At 38.0% G+C, this 24,533-nt stretch overlaps 1 protein-coding gene and 1 long non-coding RNA gene across 4 annotated transcripts; both read right to left on the reverse strand.

The window, feature by feature from the left end:
- Positions 1-4,792: 4,792 nt before the first annotated feature.
- On the reverse strand, positions 4,793-9,906 carry LOC108270588 (uncharacterized). Its single transcript, XR_001813707.3, has 3 exons — positions 9,457-9,906; positions 9,282-9,352; positions 4,793-7,733 (listed from the first exon to the last, which is right to left on the reverse strand). It is a non-coding gene; the product is annotated as an uncharacterized LOC108270588 (long non-coding RNA).
- A 3,713-nt stretch (positions 9,907-13,619) lies between these two features.
- Positions 13,620-22,207, reverse strand: ctns (cystinosin, lysosomal cystine transporter). 3 transcript variants are annotated; one of them, XM_017478816.3, is made up of 13 exons: positions 22,142-22,207; positions 21,558-21,674; positions 20,840-20,915; positions 20,667-20,745; positions 20,419-20,506; positions 20,202-20,305; positions 19,140-19,277; positions 18,962-19,061; positions 18,649-18,768; positions 18,289-18,459; positions 17,422-17,539; positions 15,195-15,379; positions 13,620-13,879 (listed from the first exon to the last, which is right to left on the reverse strand). In XM_017478816.3, exons 2-12 carry the CDS (start codon positions 21,612-21,614, stop codon positions 15,237-15,239), a joined length of 1,194 nt encoding a protein of 397 aa, XP_017334305.1. In that variant the 5' UTR covers positions 21,615-21,674; positions 22,142-22,207; the 3' UTR covers positions 13,620-13,879; positions 15,195-15,236. The 3 variants fall into 3 exon arrangements, with proteins under 3 accessions (XP_017334305.1, XP_017334306.1, XP_017334307.1); XM_017478817.3 differs by lacking the exons at positions 21,558-21,674; positions 22,142-22,207 and adding an exon at positions 21,204-21,349 and having other exon boundaries at positions 13,620-15,379; XM_017478818.3 differs by lacking the exons at positions 21,558-21,674; positions 22,142-22,207 and adding an exon at positions 21,033-21,181 and having other exon boundaries at positions 13,620-15,379.
- Between the last annotated feature and the right edge of the window lie 2,326 nt (positions 22,208-24,533).

Genomic DNA, 24,533 nt, shown 5'->3' on the forward strand with positions numbered 1-24,533 from the left:
ATTATTCATTTGAGCTCCAGTGCCTCTTGCATGCAAATTCAACTTGAAATTTGATTCACATTACAACATACCGTACATAATACCTAATGTCTACAATTAAATAATCTATATAATGTTTGTTTTTACTTAAACACTTGACGTTGATGTTTGATGGATTTCTGAGCGCTGGGTTTCCTTCACACCCCTCGAACGATTTCAGTTACATTTACAATTTTCCAATGCTGTGACTTCTCTATTCTTAGATCACTTTCAAGCGCACAAATACTGTAACTTTTGGAGTTTCAATATCCATGGTATCCCCATCACCATAAGGCAGCAGGGTTTTGTTTTCATCTTCTTTTTTCCTCCCTATGTGTGATGTATAAATGTATGTCAAGAACAATGCGCCTTTTCTCTAGCTTGTTATTAAGATCAGTTAATTTGATATACAATCATGGGAAAAAGAAAGTACACCCTCGTTCAAGTCTATGTTTTTATTCACCAGCAAATCGACATCCAAATGGCTAAAGAAGAAAAAAAATCAAGGTGTTGGAATGGCCAAGTCAAAGGTCCAGACCTCAACCCCAAAGAAATGCTGTGGCAGGATCTTAAGCTGTGCATAGACGAATGCCCTCAAACATCAATGAACTGAAGTAATGTGGTAAAGAAGAGTGGGGGAAAATTTGTCCAAAAAATTGAGACTGATAAATTCTTACAGAAAACATTCACTTCAAGTTATTGTTGCTAAAGGAGATTCTAGTAGAGTCTACATGTTACTGGATTATAGGGCGTACTTATTTTTTCCAATCTGGTTTCTGATTGTTGATTTACTTTCTTTTTCCCATGACTGTAATCTATCATCAGCAGTATGATGCATTAAATCTGTTCCCAAATGCAGGTACAGAAAATGTCCTACTGGTACTCTGTGTTGTGAAACTGGATATTGTGTTTACATAGGAGGTTAGGATGGGATTCATATTTGGGATTCAGACTAAAACAGACATAGACTCTACAAGATCTCTGAAGGTGTGCTCTGGTATCTGGCACCAAGATGTTCCTAACAGATCCTTTAACTTGAGTGGTGGGGCCGGTGTCCTGTTTCTCAAACCGTTCCTGAACAATGTTTGGAGTGTCGCAGGGTGCATTATCCTGCTGAAAGAGGCCACTGCCATTAGCGAATACCGTTACTATGAAGAGGTGTACTTCATCTGCCACAATGTTTAGGTACGTGGTACGTGTCAAAGTAACAGACATGAATGCCAGGACCCAAGGTTTCCCAGCAGAACATTTCCCAGAGCATCACACTTCCTCCGCCATCTTGCCTTCTTCCCACAGTGCATCCTGGTGCCATCTCTTCCCCAGGTAAGCGACGTGTGCGCACACACACACACACACACACACACACACGGTCATCCACATGATGTAAAAGACAACATGATTTATCAGACCAGGCCACTTTTTTCCATTGCTCCATGGTCCAGTGCCCTATGTAGGCACTTTCGGTGTTGGACAGGGGTCAGCATGGGCACTCTGACCGGTCTGCAGCTACACAGCTCTGTACACAGCTGTGCGTTCTGACGCCTTTCTATCATAGCCAGCATTAACTGTTTCAGCTATTTGTGCTACAGTAGCTCTTCTGTGGGATTTGACCACACACCTTAGCCTTCGCTCCCCATGTGCATCAATGAGCCTTGGGAACCCATGACCCTGTCAGTGGTTGTCCTTCCTTGGATCACTTCTGGTAAATACCAACCACTGCATACCAGGAACACCCAAGAAGACCTGCTGTTTTGGAAATGCTCTGACCCAGTTGTATAGCCATCACAATTTGGCCTTGGTCAAACTTCGAGAACTGAATGGTCACTTGCTGGATAATACATCTGACAGGCGCCATTTTTCACTCATATAATAAATAAAATATTAAACTATTTGCAACAGTGTTGCACCATCTGCTTAAATGTTTATAAATGACTGCTCTTTGACACTGAAATTAGAATAATTCATGTGATCATTCAGCACAAACATTAGCCTGCACGCCTTTAGCGCCAGGTCCAAACCCCTCCCCATTCTACCTTCTAGGACAGAGATCCAAATCAGTCCAAAAAAAAAAAAAAGCTACTTCGACTTGTATATATCATTTTATCTCCACTACACAAACACCATCCATCACAGTCTCCCACTGTCTTCATTTGTTTATTTTCACTGCATTCAGCCATTACGTGTGAATATCACAGGGATCTAGGAATAACAGAGAAATGCTTCAGAAAACTCAGAAAGACTAAACGTATATGACTTTAGTTCATTAAAAACAGTGTGACTCACTTTAGAGCGTTGATTTATTTTACAAGTGCTGTGAAATCGCTAAGATCATAATCCATGTAGTAGTATTCTTTAATAATATAAATAAATAAATAAATCAAATGCAAAAGAATACCACCACAAAATGTATTACTCTTTTTAAACAACAGCAATTTGCCAAAGATTGCCATTTTATTATTGATTAAAGAACAGCATAATTGTTTTATTCATTTATAGTTATGGTGTGGAACATCTATAAAACAAATTAGTCGTTTCCCCTCACCAACCCCACCAACCTTTCTTTCTTTCTTTCTTTCTTCAGACAAAACAAATGTAACTTGTGTTACTGAGAAAAAGAAAAGCTCTCCATCCTGAGTTACAGCTTGACCTCTGACTGTTACAAAGAGCTGACAATGAAGACTCGTAAAAACGCTAAATAAATGTTTCCCCGCAGAAAACGAAACTAAAACAATGATTAAACATTTTTATACGGCACATCCAACATATAAGTCCCTGTGTTAGATGTTACTACAGAAAATATAATGTATTAGAACAAGCGCATTAATATAAACCATGCCGCTGAAACCACTGTCTGAGGTGTGCTATAACAGAAAATCAATAAACACCTTTTGACCAATCAGAATCAAGCATTTAAGGTCATCAAGTTTGACTAGCTGTTTGCAGTAACGGCATACAAATAACATTCTTCATTTGTTTCTGCAGTTTGATTGAAACTCTGATCATACACACTTATCGAATCTTGAATGCTGGATCCTGAATGCTCGAGTAACTGAATTAGGTGTGTTAAATTAGACATCTTTCCATGATTTTTTTTTTTAAATGGTCAAGATGTAATTCAAGAGAGGCTGTTATCAGTAGACAGACTGTATTAGAACATATCCCCCGTATAATACATTAAAGAAGCTGAAGTCTACGAGAATATAAACTAAATGTGTGCTGTGGGTTATTGTCTAATTGACTTAATTGTAAAATATGAACAAATCACCGCTTACATATATCTTGAAAACACAGCACTTGTGAGTTACATATGTGAGTTAACATCTCAGGGCATTGTTTGCAACTGTTTGGAAAGTTCTGCATTTATATTCGCTGCTCATTTTGGAACAGCCTGTTGGAGCGTAATTAAAAGTCATTTTTTAAATAAAATGGGATGTCAAAGAGTTGATTTTGTTATTTGATAAGATTGTCGTACTCTAGCTTTTGAGCTGACGGAATCAATTTTTGCCTTTTCAGCTCTTGTAAAAAAGATTGGAGTCTCAGTAGAGCCACCCACCAGAGATGACCCTCTCCATAGTTTTAAATAGGAGCCATGTTTGTGGTTCTATCCTGCAGGCAGACATAGAAAGTCGGCTTCTAATGTTCGGAAAGCCTTCCAACTTATTTTTTTTGTTTTTTTTTTTTTGTTTGAGCTCTTAAAACATCAATAAGAGTCTAAACTCAGAGGACGTTTTGTCACATGTGATACACATGGACAAGCCTGGCAGCCCTAGAACACATGAAAAGATTTTATTATGTATAGCTGGCGAAGAAATGCCCTCCCTGTTCAAAAATCCATATGTTACTCAACAGGATTGGTTCCTTTAATGAGTCACAGTTTAGTCACAAAGGCTCCAGGTTTTAAAAGGCTGCTGCAGAACTTGAATCAGTGCCATGGTTATACTGCAAACATAATGATGGAGTCGGTAATTGGAGTTACCACTTTGGACACTTAGGTGACTCATGTGCAACTCTGTTTTCGCTGCTCACCATCTTTGCTTACTTTGAGGTGGAGTGGAAAACCAAAAGTGTGGTCGGGCCACGGCTGTCGCTCGCAAATGTGATTATTATGCTTTTAAATCATGGTTACCTTTGGGTACACAAGGTTCATTTTAGCTATCGGAATTCATAAACATTTGGAAAACGCCAAAACATAAGAGTGTGTTTTCTGACATATCCATTGTGCTTGGAATAGCACCGTTTGGAAAACTGTGAAATACAACGTTACATGATATGTACGGTAAAACACTCCGATTTTGTAATTCGATCACAGTAAATCGTCATGTTTTACAGAGCCGTGATAATCGGTTTCTACGCCATTTGTCTCTTTTTATGGAAACCCGACTGTTGTTAAATGTTTTTCCCGGTTTCCTCATTCTCATTTTATTTCACTATTTGAAGTCTATTTCTGCTTACAGCAGGTATATGATCTCAAAATATTCCCACACTAACACAAATTATGGTGCTTCTGACCATGTGGTCACTCCTGAAATAAAAGAGAGCGCCGAGTAATGCCTGCTTATGGAATATACAAGTATCATGAGAGTCTCCTGGTTAAAGAAATGTAATCGGCACACAATTCCTCAGGGAAGAAAAACAACATAGCAGCTAAATTAGAACTACTTTTGAATATGATGTACATTAAAAGGCTAGTTTTAGATTATTATTTTTTTTCCTTAAATGTTTTCATTTTGTCCAAGTTATAAAGTAAACGGTAACACACTTAAGGCTGTGAACATATGAACGCTTATATTTAAAACGATAAAAAAAATAATTCACACGTCCGAGCATAAGGAGTTATCTACAAAGGAAAAACATGCTAAGTTTACTTGACATTGTTTTACTGTTTGAAAGACAACGATTCATATTTTCAGCGCCTTTAAACCAATTTCAAATAGACTTCATATTTACAGAGCATAACAAATTCTCTCATGCTTCGCTATTGTCCTCCAGCTGCTAACTGTGCAGTGGTAGGATTGGTTTCTGCTTCAGTAGTCGGTTATCTTGTATTAAAAACAGCTAATTGATTAAATCTAGCTTTCTTTCAGAGGGAAGCGAAAGATGGACATATTATTGACGACCCAGACACAGCACTTCTCATAATTTAGTTGAGTGAACAATTGTAAATAATTCAAAATCCAATTGATCACATTAAGAAACTGAAATCATGCTGTTGCAAAGATCTACATATATATTCCCAAATAAAATCAGTATCAAATCCCAAACATTTCAAGGTAAAATAACCTGTCTCGAACTGACAGAGCTGTCAAAACTGACATTCTGTCTAAAACCTTAATGGAAATTCCATGTTGGTCTTATATTTCCTAAAAAAAAAAAAAAAAAAAAAAAAAAAAAATACACTTCTGGCCCTTCCAGACACATGAAAGCAATTTTCAATACTCATAATGGACCATATATCGAAATATTTTTTCCAATAAGTGGAAAGTTGACTCCTGCATTGTGAGTAAGACGTCTTAGAGATGTGATATAGTGCGTGAAATGTACATAAACCTGCCATAACCCAGTTACAGTCTGTAAAATATTTCAATTTGATATTTCATTAATATTTATACTACAGCATTATTGATGTGTGTTTACCCTACAGACATAATTTCTCACTTCTACTAATCACAGTTTGACTCCATGTTGGCAAAACAACAGAACCTGGATCAAGCTGCCTTTCAAACCCTCACTAATTTATTTGGAAGACTGTGCTGAAAGAAAGAAAGAAAATTACAAGCATATTTCAGCATCTTGCCAATTATCCAAGACTTGTTGAAAGGAGCCACAAACCAGTTCACAATTTGATATATTAACAGCTGTCTCAAGTAGCCTACATTTCATATGGGTCCTTTTTTCAGTACTTTTAGGAGGAAAAACATCATCATAATATATTATTACTCCAAGATCATTCTGCAGCTTGAATTCTTGTTTTTAGTCTTGTTTATACTGTCTCCTAATCACTCTTCTCTTTCCTGGATCTTGCAGGAGGAATTTAACAATTGAGCAAATTAATTACAGCCATCACAAAAACATTCAGAGAGAAACGGACGCAGAAAACACGTAGAACGGATGCTGTGCTGATACAAATACATCTCCTGAACTTTGCACTTTGCTTAATATTCAGGGAGGTCAGTAAAAAATATCACGTCTAAATGCAGTTCTCTGTTTAGTAAGCTGGCATTGCATCAAATTGCTCTCAATTTCTGGCTTCAAACAGAGAATCTAATCTTCCTGAAAATCATCGTGAAATATCCAAAGCATTATGTAGAAAGCAGCATCACGGGGTATTCATATAATGAATACCTATAGCTTGTTCTAGGGCATGCTAGCGTTGGGATGAGAATGTATCTGGTCAGTGGTGGTCACTGATGGAGGGTTTACAGAATATCTGACAAAATTCAGCAGATGGACTATAGTCTGTAATTGTAATTACTGTAATTACATCTGCAAAAGTGCAACTGTATGGTATGTTTACTTATTGAACTGGCAACCCAGTGTGGGATTGTGATGATTTATGGTATAGTACATAGTGATGATGTGCTCTGCTTCATGCATGGATAGTTTATGGATGGCAATGTCGCAAAAATGTTTTTAGGTTATCCACTAGGAGCGTCATTAATTTCTTTTCCTGAGAAATGTGTACATCAACATTGCTTTGATATACTACTGCTTACAACTAACATGATTTACAGAAAACACACAGCAAACCATGACATTTCCTTGTTATCCTAACTGTTACAACGTGTATCTACAAATTAGTAACATCATTAGAAATGAGTTTTTCCCCCCCTCAGAGATCGTCTACTCCTGTGTTCCTGAAGGTGAAGACGCATTTTCCACTGGTGTGAACATATTTAAATTCAAACACAAAAGAGAGCATGTTAGCAGTAAGCTCCAAGATCTGTCAAGGCTCCGGTTATGGTCCAGTGATTTGACATGAACTGATTGAAAATGTTTTTACATCCGACTTGTTTTAACCTGTAAAAATCGCTTTCCAGCTCGTCTCTAGTCATCACTTCCATTCCTCCAGCAAGCAATTCTTAGCTGCAGCTTTGTTGTTTGCGGCTGCTGACTCTACTGTCGCTATCTATCAGACACACACTGATAGAAAAAAGGAAAATAGTAAAAGCAGTTCGTTTTGTGAATACCAGCCAAACGTCCTCGCAATTTCATTATGGGGCCATTTCAGCCTAATAAAAGGCTCAAAGCCTGCACCACACATGCACACGCACATGCACAGGCTGTTTTGAAATCATAATTCACACAGTCTGCCTGTCAGTTTACCACGCTGATGACAGGTACCATAATTTATTTTGGCATGCATATCCTGACCTTCCAGTTTCCAAACACAACTGCATTTAAACAGAATGAATATATGAAAAATTTAAATTAGCTGCATGTTTAACTAAGCTTACTGGCAGGTTAAAAAATGGAAATCATTTTGGTTTTTGACTGAAACAGCAAAAAACAGGTCAAGTGTCATTAGTCCACGTGTCAAATTCATAGAAAATTAAGGATAATGAGTGCACTTTTCCCTCTCCAGTTACGTTTATGTTTGGACAGCATACTTTCCTCTGAATTGACAGCTGGTGATGAGCAGGTTCTCTGGCTTGGCCGCTGGATGATTTTGACTCCACACTGCTCTCTGCTGTTACTTTGCTGCTTTTCCCAAGCTTCTGAAAACCACAGCACACTGCTCAACATCATGCCTCAGCAAACACTGCTGTGCTTCTCTGACATCTTTTTTTTTTTTATTCTGACATGAATAATGTATAATATGATGTAGATACAGAGCTCAGTCGCTGTGGCATGGTTGCTGGTGCTAGATGGGCTGGTTTAAGCATTTCAGAACCAGTTCAGAACCAGTTCATAGAAGAATGGCTAGACTGGTTTGAACTGACAGGAAAGCATTAGTAAGTCAAATAACTACTCTTTACAACCACGGTGAGTGGAAAAGCATCTAAGAATGCAGAACACATCGAACCTTGATGTGGATGAGCTGTAAGAGCACTGTCACAGTTTGGGTGAGCTTGTGCCCATGTAGCCTCAGATTCCTGTTCTTGGTTCAAAAATACTCTGCTTTCACGGATATCAAACAACTGCAAACACAACACGTGTTTTATCCAAAAAAAAAAAATTGTTAAATATAGGTGGCAACAATTATTGGCACCCTTTTAGTCAATTCTTTGTGGTACCTCTCTTTGCCAAGATAACAGCTCAGAGTCCTCTCCTATAATGCCTGATGAGGTTGGAGAATACATGGCAAGGGATCTGAGACCAGAATCTCTCCAGATTCTTCACATTTTGAGGTCCATGCTGGTGGACTCTCTGGTTCAGTTCACCCCACAGGTTTTCTTTTTCTTCAACCATTTTTGTGTTGATTTTGATGTATATTTTGGATCATCGTCCTGCTGGAAGATCCATCCACGGCCCATTTTAAGCGTTCTGGCAGAGGCAGTCAGGTTTAAATTTAATCTCTGTTGATATTTGATAGTCCTTTTTGGATAATTCTGTGTTGTGTTTGCAGTTGTTTGATATCTATGAGAGCAGAGTATTTTTGTGAATTTTCTGAACAAAAGATCGTCGGGCCAATTTTTCACCACTTTCTTTGCTAATATTTACCGAGGGTGCCAAATATTCACGGAGGGCACTGTACATTCGACTATTTTCAAGATATTTTCACTTGCTAAGATGTCAATTTTTGCAGTGTGGTTGTGAAACACAGTTTGACTCTTGGCTGCATACCGTTCATCATTCATCCTGCATGCTGTTATAATCTAGTATTTGGATCAGAGTGTGAAAATGGATAGTCTGCAGATAATTTTCCACCTTTTCCTAAACTTAAAACTAATGCAGAGATTGGCATGTACTAGGATTGGGATATTCTGAGCTTAAGTCAAATTCCTTACTAATTTCATCATGAATGCAAATAGTGAAAGGTCTGGTGAGAGATGTCTGCAGCACAGAAAACGCCATACACACAAAATACGTTCTGACAGCACAAGGTTTACTGCACACAAGCCACGATTATAATAGAACCATCAGAGATGCTCATGTGAGCAGTGTTGATGAATGGTGCTGATGAATGATCAATGGACAGCAGACAGAGACACTCTTTTGAGTGGTTTACCTATCTAAATTCACCACATTGTGCAAGAACACAGTAGAAAAATATTGTGCAATAGAATGTAAGAGAAAATGTGTGATGTACAGTATGAACTCACCAGGCTATGAATCAACAATTCCAGATGGTGAAGGCAGAGACTAGATGGCAAGGAAATATTATTCTTAGACACTGGAAAAGTGAAAAGAACAAGTATCAATCAAAAAAACCCACAAATAAATACGGAACGATCAGATAACTCGACAAAGTTCCGAAACGAAACAAATATGCCTTACTGTGAGTAACAGGAGAAGTAAAATTGTAGCCACAGAGGGTGGAAGGTGTGTGTATGATGGTGTGTCTCATTTAGTGGGATGGCTGTAGCTGTTATAATCTGGGAAACATGGGACCCAATTTAGTAAAGACTGTAAAGCAGACATTCTGACTGATATATTTCTTAAATACAACCTGGAACAGTTGTAGCAGGTTTATCTGCAATATAGGGATACATTTGGTGAACTGCATTAAGTGCAAAACGTCTAAGATTTCAAAAAGTATTGTAAGATTGCCACATGCATTCATTTTTAACTGATAAAACTTGGCTAACCAGTAACAAACAGTGCCATCCATGACTTTATTTATTAACAACAGCACAGATTTTGAAGTGAGGAGACATTTTAATATTATTTTATAATATATTAATATGTTATATAAAATATTTTAATATTCATTTTGATGGAATTGGGCTTTGGCTAATTATGCACCATTATCCAAATTACGGCCCATCACAGTTTCTAAAACAACCCGTGATGTACTTTAGAAACGAAATTAAAGTTATCTCATTATTAAGAAAGTACAAAAAAACAAAAAAAAACAAAACAAGGTTCCTAATTTGTAATACTGTATAATGTAATACTGTCTTGTCACATACAAGTACAATACAAGTACATAGGAAAAAATTGATTTTTAAATGTCAGTGTGCTTACAGATTTGACCTAAACACCAATGTATATAATTAAAGTAATACATCTACTAGTAGTTAAACATAAAACATCAAATCTTTGAATTTAGGCGTACTTTAAATATATATTTAAAAAAATTTTAAAGCATAACAGAATGTGCAATTATCCTTCTTAAGAATCATTTAGAGAAAATAAAATATCAAATTCTTTTTGTCGAGCTACCTACTGACAGTAATTTGTGTTTAAAGGATTTGGTCCAAAATGTTATGCATAGAAAACCTATATTATAAATCATTATAAAAATCATTATTCTCTTGTGCAGTGTGTCCAATGTCCTACTACTTTAAGGCACCTTTACCTGAACCGCAAAGCAACTGCACACAATCAGAAGTCCTTCCCAATTCAGAACACTGGGTGTCCCTGTAGTGTAAAACGAGCCCACATTGTTAATGACGTTAATTTTACATGCCGATGTTAATGATGGCCAGCTATCGGCACCAAATACACAAAAAAATAGAAGTTTGCAGTAAATGCAGAAAATTTCAGTCATGTTGACAAATGTTCTGTTTAGTTTGGGGTAAGGGGTAAATGTTAAGAGACGTTATGAAACGAAACACTCTTTCAAGTCGTATGCTGGTGCTGAACGAGAATTGAACATAAAACAACTGGCAGCTCCTGTTTTTTATCCTCCTCAATAAAAAACAGTATTTTGTTTTGTGCTCAACTTATAGCCCAGCGTGGAAAACCGTTTGCAGAGGGAGACTGTATAAAGCAGTGCTGATGAAAGTCATTTCTATAACATAACTATGCCAGAGCCATATCTCCCTGCAGTTCTGGCCTGGTTTCCCAACTGAAGCTAAGCAGGGTTGAGCCTGGCCAGTACCTGGATGGGAGACCTCCTGGGGAAAACGAAGGTTTCTGCTGGAAGTGGTACTAGTGAGGCCAGCAGGGGGCGCTCACCCTGTGGTCTGTTTGGGGCTTAATGCCCCAGTCGAGTGACACAGATACTATAATGTAAAAACAGTTCAGTCTTTCGGATGAGCTGTTAAACCAAGGTCCTGACTCTCTGTGGTCATTACAAACCCCAGGACCTGTCGTAAAAGAGAAGGGGTATAACCTCGGTGTCCTGGCGAAATTCCCCCATTGGCCCTTCTCGATCATGGTCCCCTAATAATCGCCATTCCTGAATTGGCTACATCACTCTCTTCTCTCCACTAATAGCTGGTGTGTGGTGGGCGTTCTGACACATTATGGCTCACAGTGGATGCTACACACTAGTGGTGGTTTAGTAGAACACCCCCCCCCCCCCCCCCCCACTATGTAAAGCACTTTGAGAGTCTACAAAAGCACTATATAAATGTAACTGTAACTAACTAACTAACATACCCAGAAAAGATGCAAGAATTTAACATTAACCTTTCAAGAAACACAGTGGCCCAATGAATCAAAGATCCATCACCAAACCAAAAGCAGGAAGTATCTTTACCTGATACTGGACATGTGAATTAGATTTTTATTCAGTCATTTATGATGGCTCAACATGTACTTATACATGAGCAAACATTTTTTTTTAATGAAGCTAAACAAATGCCGAATGAGTTCCAGGATAACCGAGTCACTTTTGCAATGTGCTTCGAATCTCCACAATAAGACTTATTAATAACCACTGAGAGCAATCTTTATTTACACAACTCAAGCATTCAGAATAAAGTGTTTAAAACCCTCTATTCAGTTAAACAAAAATACAGTGGTGATAATTTTACTAAAACAGACTGTGCCCCTTGACTGCATTTTGGCCCTCAACAAGAAAAATTTGGAAGCCCTTGGTTTCGCTTGTTCTTCCGGGTCTCTGACAAAGGCCAAATTGTGATGGCTAGACGACTGGGTCAGAGCATCTCCAAAACAACAGGTTATGTGGAGTGTCCCCGGTATGCAGTGGTTAGTACCCAAAAGAGGTCCAAGGAAGGACAAACAGTGAACCGGTGACAGGGTCATGGGCGCCCAAAGATCACTGCTGCGTGTGGGGAGTGAAGGCTAGTCCGTCTGGTCCAATCCCACAGAACAGCTACTGTAGCAATAATAGCTGAAAAAGTTAATGATGGATATGATAGAAAAATGTCTGAACACACAGTGCATCACAGCTTGCTCTGTATTGGGCTGTGTAGCTGCAGACCGGTCAGAGTGCCCATGCTGACCCCTGTCCAACATAGAAAGGGTCTACAACGGGCACGTGAGCATCAGAACTGGACCATGGAGCAACGGAAGAAGGTGGCCTGGTCTGATGGATCACGTTTTCTTTTACATCACATGGACGGCCGTGTGTGTGTGTGTCGCTTACCTGGGGAAGAGTTGGCACCAGGATGCACTATGGCAAGAAGGCAAGCCAGCGGAGGAAGTGTGATGCTCTGGGCAATGTTCTGCTTGGAAACCTTGGGTCCTGGCATTCATGTGGATGTTACTTTGACACGTACCACCGACCTAAACACTGCTGCAGACCAAATACACCATGGCAACGGTATTGCCTAACGGCAGTGGGCTCTTTCAGGAGGATAATGTGACCTGCCACACTGCAAAAAATGTTCAGGAACGGTTTGAGGAACAGGACAGAGTTCAAGGTGTTGAATTGGCCTCCAAGTTCCCCAGATCTCAATCCAGTTGGGCATCTATGGGATGTGCTGGACAAACAAGTGCAATCCATGCAGGCCCCACCTAGCAAATTACAAGACTTAAAGAATCTGCTGCTAATGTTTTGCTGCCAGATACCACAGCACACCTTCAGAGGTCTTGTGGAGTCCAGGAGTCAACGGGTCAGAGCTGTTTTGGCGGCACAAGGGGGACCTACACATTATTAGGTAGGTGGTGTTAATGTTATGGCTGATCAATTTATATTCTTATTCAATCTGTCTACACTACACCGTTATTATGTAGAAATTATTCCCATATTCTGTGTGTGATAAGTGTGAGGTGGAGCCAAGTACTCTCTCTCACACGATCTAGTCATGGTTGTTTTGGCAATTAATTTTCCAGAGCTTTTGGGAGTGATCATTTAGTCCACTGCTATTATTGTGATATTTGGAGCAGTTGCAGATTAACTTAGTGTATCTAATCCTGCTAAAGCGATGATAGCATTCTCTATAGCTAGTAATAATCAAATCTGGCAGTTCTGATGTTTATAGGTTCCATAAATAAGTCTTTTTTTTTGTCTGATGATGTATTGTACTGACAATTCAGCGTTCCTTAAAACAAAACACAACTAAAACTAGAAAGTTTGTAAAGTAGTCGATTTAAAAATCTTAAATTAATTAATGTTTGAAACCCTATAAACCCTCGGCATAAAAAAAAAGATTTGTAAACCTGTTTGAAAGTCTCCCTTTCTCTGCTGCTTGCATCCCCTACTGGGAAAGAATAAAATCCTCTAAGATTGTACCTGTAATCCAACTTCAAACCCCCCCCCAATCCAGTTAGTAACAAACCAAAAATATCAGAAATCTCCACAATTCAGACTGCTCTTTTTTATTTTGCACAAATAAAGAGATAAATGAATACAATAACTGTTTAATGAAATATATCAATAGGCAGGCAGGCTTGAATGGAATTAAAGGTTTCACATTTCATTATTAAAGTACTCCTGAATGCGGAAAGCATAAAAATAATTCCTATATAAAATACAATTTGGAAGCCGCTCAATGTTCTCTTGTCATCAGTATCGTCGGTAACATTAGGTAATTTAGCCAAGCTGCAGGCTAACCTAGTAGACCTGAGGAGGATAGATTTTATCAGTAGGCAGAACCTGTCACAATATACACTCAAAACTCATTTGTTACTATTTCACTATCCTCAGTCAAACAGCTAAAAGTTTCCAGGCACATCCTTGAATCTAGGTCGTGATTGCTCCAAAGCAGTGGAGCTTATTTTATGACATCATTCAGTTTACATGGACAATAATCCGATATTAACCCGATTAAGACAATACTCTGATTAAGAAGCTAGCATGTAAACAGTGATTACTGATGACCTTAATCCGACTAAAGTCATACTTGTAGTAAATACAAAATGAATAAAAGACATGTGGAGTATTCCTGTTTAAGTGTATTACAGACATGTACACACCTTAATCACACTATTAACATCATGTGGGAGTTTTCACTCCTTTTTGCGACAGGACACGTACACACACGGCAGCGCTCAACTGTTTGACGGCAAACAAGAGAGCACGGCTGCGTCCGAAATCGCGTACTTATTTACTAAATACATGTATCTCGGCTACTATATAGACGGTAAGTACGCAGTTTCGGAGGCAGCCCACGGCTTCAAGCAGTCGTCTATTTGCACGTACAGCATGACAAATGATTAACTGCGCTTGAAGTGTTCGTAAAAATATAAATGAAACACCCAAAACTGTATACGGTTCCATAACGAAGACAAACTGTATGTCGATACGTGAAATTCTGGAGGGACGTCGGACGGCGTGGCGTGGGGACGTAATGACGCGGGCTGTTAATCGATCTGTGTTCTATAACATGTAACACGGGAACATGAAAGGAATATTCCAAAAGTGACTAATGTGAACACCTTAATCACAATATTGTCTTATTCAGAATAAGGTCACGAATTAGATTACTGCTGTCCATGGAAACGTAGTCATTAACTGTGTATGTAATACTGTCTTGTTACATACAAGTATATTGGGAAAAAATGGATTTTTAAATGTCAGTGCATTTTCAAATTTGACCTGAACACCAATGTATATAAAATTTAAAGTAATAAATCTACTAGTAGTTAAACATAAAACATCATATCTTTGAATTAAGCTGTACTTTAAATATTTAAATGGAACAAAAACCCCAACATTTTTAAAGTATAACAGAATGTGCAATTATCCTTTTTAATAATTATTTAGAGAAAATAAAATATCAAATTCTTTTTGTCCAGATACCTACTGACAGTAATTTGTGTTTAAAGGATTTGCTCCAAAATGCAATGCATAGAAAACCTATATTATAAATCATTATAAAAATAATTATTCTCTTGTGAGGCATGTCCCATGTCCTACTACTTTAAGGCACCTTTACCTGAACCACAGCTCAACTGCACACAATCAGAAGTCCTTCCTATTAGTCACCGCTCAGTACCTGATATACAGGATCTTTACTGCGATAAAGGCAGTAGTGCTGTATCATAAATATGATGTCGAAAAATATTGAGAAGATGCCCAATCCGAATTTTGTTGGGTCTCCAAATATGAGTTTCCACTGATCTGCAAAAGGAACAGAAATACAGAAAGAGTTACAAAGTATATAGAAGCTATATTTAGCTATTTATATTTTTTTTATATTAGCTATATTTATATGTACTGTTCCTAAGTTCAGTTTTGATGTTTGTGTGCATTTGCTGTCTCTCCATCCATATCTATTTCTGAACTGTATACCCCAGGAGAAAGCCAGATGACGTGACACTGGGATTTGCACATAGGAAACTTCATCACAGGATAATACGGTACCTCGAATAGTGAAGGCTACAGCAGGGGGAAGAGCTTTCTCTTATAGAGCCCCACAGTTATGGAACAGTCTTCCTATTAGTGTTCGGGACTCAGACACAGTCTCAGTGTTTAAGTCTAAGCTTAAAACATATTTGTTTACTCAAGCCTACCCTGACTAGATTCTGTTCTACTACTTTGCAGTCATAATTATCTTTTTTCTCCCTCTCTCCTTTCGCCGAGCCCCACACGAATTTATGGAGATACTAGAGATCCAGATCCTTTCTGCCTCTGGATGGAGCTCAAATCTTCTTTAATTCCAGACTGCTGGGACTACGGCTGCTCCTAACGCCATACAGACTTCATATAAATCCATAATGAACTTTTTCACATTATCTGTTGTTACCCAGATGAGGATGGGTTCCTTCTGAGTCGGGTTCCTCTCAAGGTTTCTTCCTCTTAAAACATCTTAGGGAGTTTTTCCTCGCCACCGTTGCCACTCAGTGGCTTGCTCAGTTGGGATGAATTCACACCTTTAATATCTGTATACCATGTTGATATTTCTGTAAAGCTGCTTTGAGACAATGTCTATTGTAAAAAGCGCTATACAAATAAAATTGAATTGAATTGAAATTGAATAATAAAAAGGAGAATGCCAGCAGCACATCTGAACCCATTATGTCTCCCAGCTTTAATAAAACTCTGTACATTTCCAGGGTACGTTTTAACAGGTAACTGATCAGGATTCTAACTCCATAGTCTGGAACATGGCACAATGCTGTATTCAGCTTAACTTAAATTCAGAATTACATCATTTTCTTCATTCAATCTAAAAAAAAAAAAAATTTTAAATACTTTTTTTTTGTTTAAAAATCAATGCTTCCATGAAAGCTTGGATGGAAACAAGCTAGCCGGTTAACCTTGGCCATATGAGCGCTATTTAAAGTTCATGATATAGACAATATGGCCAAAAGTATGTGGACACATGGCCATCACACCCACCACAAAGTGTGGTCCATGAAGACGCGAGTTTTTCCACTCCAACCATGGCAAACCGAGTTTGAGCACGGAATGAGCACAATTCCCCACAGCCACACTCCAAAATCTAGTGGAAAGCCTTCCCAGGAGAGTGGTGGTTATTATAACAGCAAAGAGGGACTAAATCTAGAATGGGATGTCCAAAAAGCACATAGGGGTGTGATGGTCAGGTGTTCACATACTTTTGGCTATACAGTGTATTTAAATGTGTGCGAATTTCACTCTTTAAGAGATTTCTAAAACATTTACAGTGGGGGGAATAAGTATTGAACGCGTCAAAATTTTTTTCAGTAAACATATTTCCAATGAGGCTATTCACATGAAATTTTCACAAGACTTTGGTATTAACTCAAGAAATCCACACATATCATTAAAGTCCATCAATGAAGTTATGTGTAATAAAGAGGAATGACGCAGGAAAAAAGTATTGAACACGCTAACTGAAATGTATTTAATACTTAGTGGAGAAGCCTTTGTTTGTAATGACAGCTTCAAGACGATTCCTGTATGAAGAAATTAATTGGCCGCAGTATTCAGGAATGATTTTGGCCCATTCTTCTAAACATATTGTCTTTAAATCTTGTTCAATTAGATTCAGTATATTTAATATATTGTGGTGTAGGGATTGGAGTAGAAAGTGCTGCAGCAGGGATGTCTAAAAGGTCATGTCCAAATAAAATAAACACTTTAAAAACACAAAATGTAACAAATTCCTGTGCAGTTATGATTAATCTATTCGGTGTTGATCCAAATAAAAGTATTAAACTGTGTGTGTTTATTCTCACCGTTGTTGTAGGACTGCAGGAACATCTGAAGCAGGCTGAAACTGCCTCCTGTTAAATCCAGTAACACATTGCCAATGCTCCACCCTTCTGTGCTTTGTCTGAGATAGTTCATGTAAGCCTAAAAATGGTTAATGTGAGACAATTATAATTCATAAACATAGCTACAAGCAGTGACTAGCGGGTCATTGAGGTAACCCCAATGAGGTATCAGTGAAGACAACTGGTGGTAAAGGATACGAACTGGATGAATCCACTCCAGAAAGAGTATTTAAAAGTTTAGTCTAGTGAAGTTTAGCGTCACTTCCTGCTGCCAGTTAGTGGCGCCATGACAGTGAATCACTATTGATATGCGATTGTGTCTATGCCCCATTAATATAACATAAATGTGAACTTTAGGCCACAATGCACAATTGCGTGGCACAACGATTGATTGTTTCGTCATGGTCACACCATTTGAGATATCTAAAATTCATCCTAAAATTAATTAGCATGGATATCTTGATGTCATCCTGACCAAACCTGGTATGAACTGGATGAACCCTCTAGGAGGAGTATGCATAAGTTTGGTACAATAATAAGAAAAAGAATCTTGCCAAAAAACAATAGGGTCCTTTCTACCTTTGGTGATTGGACCCCAATAACCAAATACATGTGCTAAATTCTTAATTCAAGCTTCTTTAAAACATAGTAATCTATTGGGCTATGAAAGACCAATAGCCAAAGCTGCCTTAACTTTTAACATGTAACATTTTAAAAAGCTTTGCACACTCTTATGGAAATCTTAACTTCAACAAAATAAGACCTGATTGTATTTCAAGTAATAAACTCTCAAAGGCTTCCATGTAAGAGTACAAAAAAAAGCCATACCTGAGGGACATACTTAATCAGTGTTATGCCAAGTTTAATGTAGGAGAAGTAGTACAGGTAAGTGAGCCACGAGATCTTCTGAGCAACAGCAACAAAAAATGTGACGAAAGCGAACGTCCAAGAGACCACCAGGAAAAAAATGGCCACCTTGGACACCTTTTGGCCTCCTCTCTAAACAAAACAAACAAAAAAGTTTTCAGATTTCAGATATTGATGCTAAGGGTCCAAATGCATAATGGGTGCTTAAGTAGTGTTACATATACATATTGATTTCTTCTAAAATGTACAAATTGTACACACTTATGTAGGCGTTATTTTATTCGATACATGAACATGAAACAAAAACAGGCCTGGTCTGACCTCGTATATTGCACACTGGCAGACGTAGATCAGAGTAAGGACCACTGCATGCAGACTGAAAAACACATCATTGGCATCCACTGGATTGACCCCATTTGGATTTCCCTTCAAGAATTCTTCCTGTTGATATAGTTATTCATAAAGAATTATTAAATAACTCCTGGGAAAATGTCACCTGATAACTTTTCATGTTTGTAAAGAAACTTCATCAACAAAAGTTTGTTGCAGTACAAATAATGCAATGATGTACTGCACATGATGAAAGATTATTTGGTGTCTAATGAATCAAAAACAAGGTCGATTCTGTGTTTACCTTTATGTAAGGTATCCAAAAGAGGCCAATATTGAAGACACTGTAGGCAATGAATCCGGTGAGGTTGAGGGCGAGAAAATCAAAGCTCAGGCCCACCACGCTGTAAAATAATATTACAGTATTGATTCAGATAAAGTGGAACATGTGGCCAAATCATAATACTAGTAACCATTTCTACCTCCGTCTTTTCCAGTTGTCAAACGCCTGCGGATAGAAGGAAATAGACCAGGCCAGAAAGTAGATCCAGCCGATGATTTGGTTGATGATGTCGAGAATATTGCTTCTGACTACCAAAAATCTGATTCGAGTTTGTAGGCTACGGATGAAAAGTAGTTATAGAACATGGAGGTTAGAATCCTTGTCATCAGCTGAAGAATTGAACATGACCATATATCAGGATACCACAACATACTGGTAAAGCCATGCTGAGGAAATGTACTGTAACCAGATACTGTGACTGAATTTGATAAATATCGTAATGTGATATTTACCTGCTCTGCTACCATTTATCTCATCTGCTCCCATTGGTGTGCGAGTGTGTGTGAGAGTATGGGTGAATGAGACACGGTGTAAAGCACTTTGGATAAAAGGGCTATATAACTGCACACCATATACATATATACATGAATATTTATTTCATTTTTTATAAAGTACAGTACAATTTCATGGTAGAGTCTGTACTGTTTATTCTTGTAATAAAGTTCAGCGATATTTCACTTTGAGCGTTGTGTTTTCATTCCGTATCAATTTTTAAAACTATCGATTGATTAATCGGTTAACAGCAGGTACCGCCCAACAGTATCGGTAAAATCCAATATCGGTCAACCTTTACTTCTGGAAGTCTGAATCTGATTTTGGCGTTCCTTTTTGCGAGGAAGAAAAGGAGCACTTGCTTTTTGTGTTTTTATGAGATAACTGCTAAGCCTCACAATTATACCATTTTTAAGTTTATTGATTTTTTTTTCTTTTATTAAACATCATTAGAACTGACCTAGCAACGTCCCCCTGTCACGTCAGCACCGCAGACGTCCCCTAACTTCTTCCAGGAATAACAAAATTGTACCATCAACCAACAAAATTATCACCATGCACTCTACGCACATAAATATTACAATATAAGCATGTTTAATGCTTTCCTTCAGAAAAGAACCAGAAAAAAAATCTGTCAGTAGTGATCATGTGAAGCTTTGATCTAACTGAAGTGCAACCCAAAGACACGGATTAATGATATGCTGCATACCTTTGGATTTCAGTGCTGTTGCTGTACAGATAAGCGGTGACCTGTCCGACATGTTTCGCTTGCACTTCAAAATAGGTCGATACATTTTCTGCTGTCAAAACAACCTGCGGAGTCAAACCGAGTGAAAGCGCAGTTTCAAACAAACGCAGTATGAAGTTTCGGTTCAAAGTAAAAGTAACGAGGCATTGTATGTGCCATAACGCCCGGCTTAGCTTACCTCTCCTGGAAGATGAATTATTGAAGAGGTGTTTGTTGAGTGATATGTAATATTGAAGAAGATGTACACGGTAACATTCAGAGGAGAACTGCAACAAAAAATAATAATAAAAAGAAATGAAAGTAAATGAATTCGAATGTTTTCAGCACTACACTCAAAGGCGGTTTAACCGAAATATATATTTGCATTAAGATCATAAATAATCAGACAGACTGACAACACATGCAGTATTTGAGTGCTTGTCACACCTTGCTGTAATGGTGATATTTTTAGAGACGTTCTCCTCCAAATCAACAACTTCTGGAGCTCTCAGGTACACTCTGTCGTCTGTATAGAGATCAGAGAATACAATGATATGTTAGGATCATACCATACCACCTGCACTATGAATTAGGTTTAATAATAAAAAGTTAAGACTCACCACAAAATGCCGTGGAGGCCCACACAGACAGAAACAGCAGTGCTACTTCTCGTGTCGGCATCTTCTTCAGCTCAGCCTACGTGGAAGGAAGCGGACAGACTGCTATTATTAACACAACTACTTCCTCAAATAGACAAATAACACCCAGCTAAGGTACAATGACGCTGCCATACAGATAGCTAAGCTAACATACAGTATGGGGTAAGGTATCCCTTTCAGCGCTGCCGAACTACATCTCCCCAGCCCTTTCTCTTTCTTTTTCTCTCTCTCTCGTCATTAATAAACCGTGTCTGTAACTACACGAAAGGCTACCATACTTTGAATAAATGCGTTCAATGAAAAAACAAGAAATGAAAACAATTACCAGCGTCTACATAATATTGTGTGGCTCACTGTACAGCCATTTCTTGATCATATGACACAAACCAGCTGACTTGGAGATGACGCGCAGTCACGTGTTCATAACAGAGCCTGGTGTGTCGCTGCAGCCCGGAGACTTCCAAGTGGGAGGTTCTTAACGCCAAGTGGGAGGTACTTACCTAAGTGAGAGATACCTACCGCCAAGTGGGAGGTACTTAACGCAAAGTGGGAGGTACTTATGCCACAAGAGGGAGATACTTACCTAAGGAGCTAACGCCAAGTGGGAGGTACTGAACTCCAGATGGGAGGTACTTAACACCAGGTGGGAGAGACTTACCGCCAGGTGGGAGGTACTTACGCCGCAAGTGGACTTGTGGTGGGCGGGATTTAGGCGAAAATCCAGAAGTGATTGCATGGATGCGGAAGTCGCCAATCGCCCCGAGTGCGCGGTGATAAATGACGGGAAGTAGCGACACTAGTGAAAAAACACAGATTTAAAACTAAATATTAACACTTTTTCTTATAGGTTTAATTTAATTTCTTACAGCTTTGTCGTTATTGTATGCATGTCCAAAGCCATGGCTGAAGTTTATATGATAATTGTCTAATATTAAATATTAATTTTAAAATTCAACAGTATCACGATGGAAGCAAACTTAAAATGAGATCTAACTGTACTCAGTGAGGTGAATGTGTAACAACATTACAACCAACAATTTTTTATTGCTCACTGAGTTTGTTTCTAGGTGAACTATTCCTTCACAACAAAATCTACTACAAAATATGTACAAGTTACTCAGAAATAAAAACTACATTGTACATATATTTACAGTACATACCCTTACAAGCGTAACCTGGTGCATACACAAGCACATTATAAAACGGATTTTAAAAAAGTCTTTTAACAAATTAATATTTCAAATGTAATACCTGCAAGTTTACCTGTTTAACTCGGCCAAGCCGCCTTATTTCCTCTGGGGGGAAAAACAACAACAGTTTAACCCAACATGACAGACACTACAGTAACCAATCAAAGTCCTCTGGAGGTTTGAACAGCCCACCTGGAGCTAAAGTCCCACCCATTTGGAGCTGACCCTCCCATTTGGAGCTGACCCGATATAAGATAGAATAAATGAAGAGATATGAGACTATTACTTATGAATTGAAGAGATCTGATTCTATTAATTGTAAACTGACACGATATGAGTTTATTATATCATTATCATATGAGACTATTATACCATCACAGAACACTAATGGTCCATCCATCCATTTTCTATACCGCTTATCCTTCAGGGTCACAGGAAGCCTATCCCAGGGAGCATGGGGCACAAGGCGGGGTACACCCTGGACAGGGTGCTAATCCATCGCAGGGCACAATCACATACACATTCACACACTAGAGACACTTTGGAAATGCCAATCAGCCTACCATACATTGGACTGGGGAAGGAAACCAGAGTACCCAGAGAACATGTAAACTCTGCGCACACACAGGGTAACAATTACCATTACCATTATTGGTCCTTGATGATATCCACTAGATATGACATACCGAAGGCAACAAATTATCTGAGACCTACAGGGACCATTACAGTTTCCATTAAAACTAGTCCAATCTGCACTCTAACCACTAAACCCATTAAAATTCTATTAGGGTTTCTATTGTTTTTTTTTTTGTTTTGTTTTGTTTTTTTTTTGTTCAATTGTTTTCATTTGTTGATATCACACAAAAATGTGTTATATTATATATGTGGAAATATATAATTAATGCACTAAACTGCTTATAAAAAGTGTACATTGCATCACTCTACAATAGGAACAAAGGCCCACATGTCCACCAGAGGGCACAGTCACCAGAATTCATTCGATTACTAGTTACTTCTGCCATTGTCTCTGGACTATTAAAAAACAATCCTAGCATTCAGTCACTTTTTCACGTGCTTTATTGCACAGTGAGTCTGAACTGTGAAACCCCACCAGATTACTTTGTATTTTTAACCCTGGGATGTTTACCGTCTTGGATTATCCCTAGTGCCTGTTTGGCCCAACTACTTGTTTTTGGATATTATAAGGTTTATTTACCCCGTCTTTTGAATTATGATATTTGTCTTGGATGTTTGTCTTGGATGTTTGTCTTTGATGTCTTTTTCTGATAAACCACACTGCTCATGGCTCCCCTAAACTCCATCTGTAGTTTATATCTAGTTTAAATTATTATCTGGATGCAGTGACACAGTAGATATTAGAGATGCGCTGATATTAAATTTCTCAGCAGATACGATAACCGATTATTCGGAGTGATATCGGCCGATAACCAATACCGATAGTTCTGCCTTTTATGCCTTCTTTTAAATGAATAATAATTAATTCCACAATTCTGAAGGAAATGCAAATAAAAGCTTTATTCTCTCCATTTCAACAAGTTGTTTCACAGTAACTGGTCTTATAAACACAAAACACATGACTCTAATTAACATTAACACATGAACTCAATTCTGAAGATTAAAGTAAGATTTCTTAACTTATTGAATGTTATTAATTCATATTAACATTGACTGAATACTGAAAAACCTCCTGTTAGTCTCACATTCACTCTCCACAAACACAAGCATTTCTACTTCATCATTAAATATCAAACTGGTCATATATAATGTCAACTTTTTATATATAGTAACATTAACTGCATATGAACTACACTACTCTTCAAATATATTTTTCTGTGCAATATATACTTTTTTGTCAATTCATCCTCATTTAAATATTTCAACAGTGTACTGGTGCTTTAATTCAGCGTGAGCAGTGGTAAAAAAAATTTTTTGACTTGACCCGAAAATCCCGCTTCACTGCTGCAGCGTCCGGTGTAAAATTTTAGCAGTGCAGAGTCAACCATTAGCTTACTCTCAGCGAACACGCGAAGGTGAAGTGCTGTTGTGTATGGTGTCAAACAGCTGCTTGACAATAGCAGCAAATGACAGCAGTCCTGAGTGGAAACACTGCTTCGTGTTACATGGTCATTCAAATGTGTAAATGTTGGCAGAAGGTACATTCATGGCATCTGATATTTAATTTTATTCCATGGACAGTCAAAAGAACGTAGGAAGAAATGTCAAATGTGGACAGAATGAAATCACTTCATATATATATATATATATATATATATATATATATATATATATATATATATATATATATATATATATATATATATATAGGTATAGATATATATTTATGTGATGCTAATAATGTGTCTTTTTCAGTGTATTAAAGTCTGCATTCATAGTAACACTGTTTTGAACACTAAGACACCCCCCCCCCCCCCCCAACACACACA

This window comes from Ictalurus punctatus, chromosome 10 (assembly GCF_001660625.3).
Source record: "Ictalurus punctatus breed USDA103 chromosome 10, Coco_2.0, whole genome shotgun sequence".
NCBI lineage: Eukaryota > Metazoa > Chordata > Actinopteri > Siluriformes > Ictaluridae > Ictalurus > Ictalurus punctatus.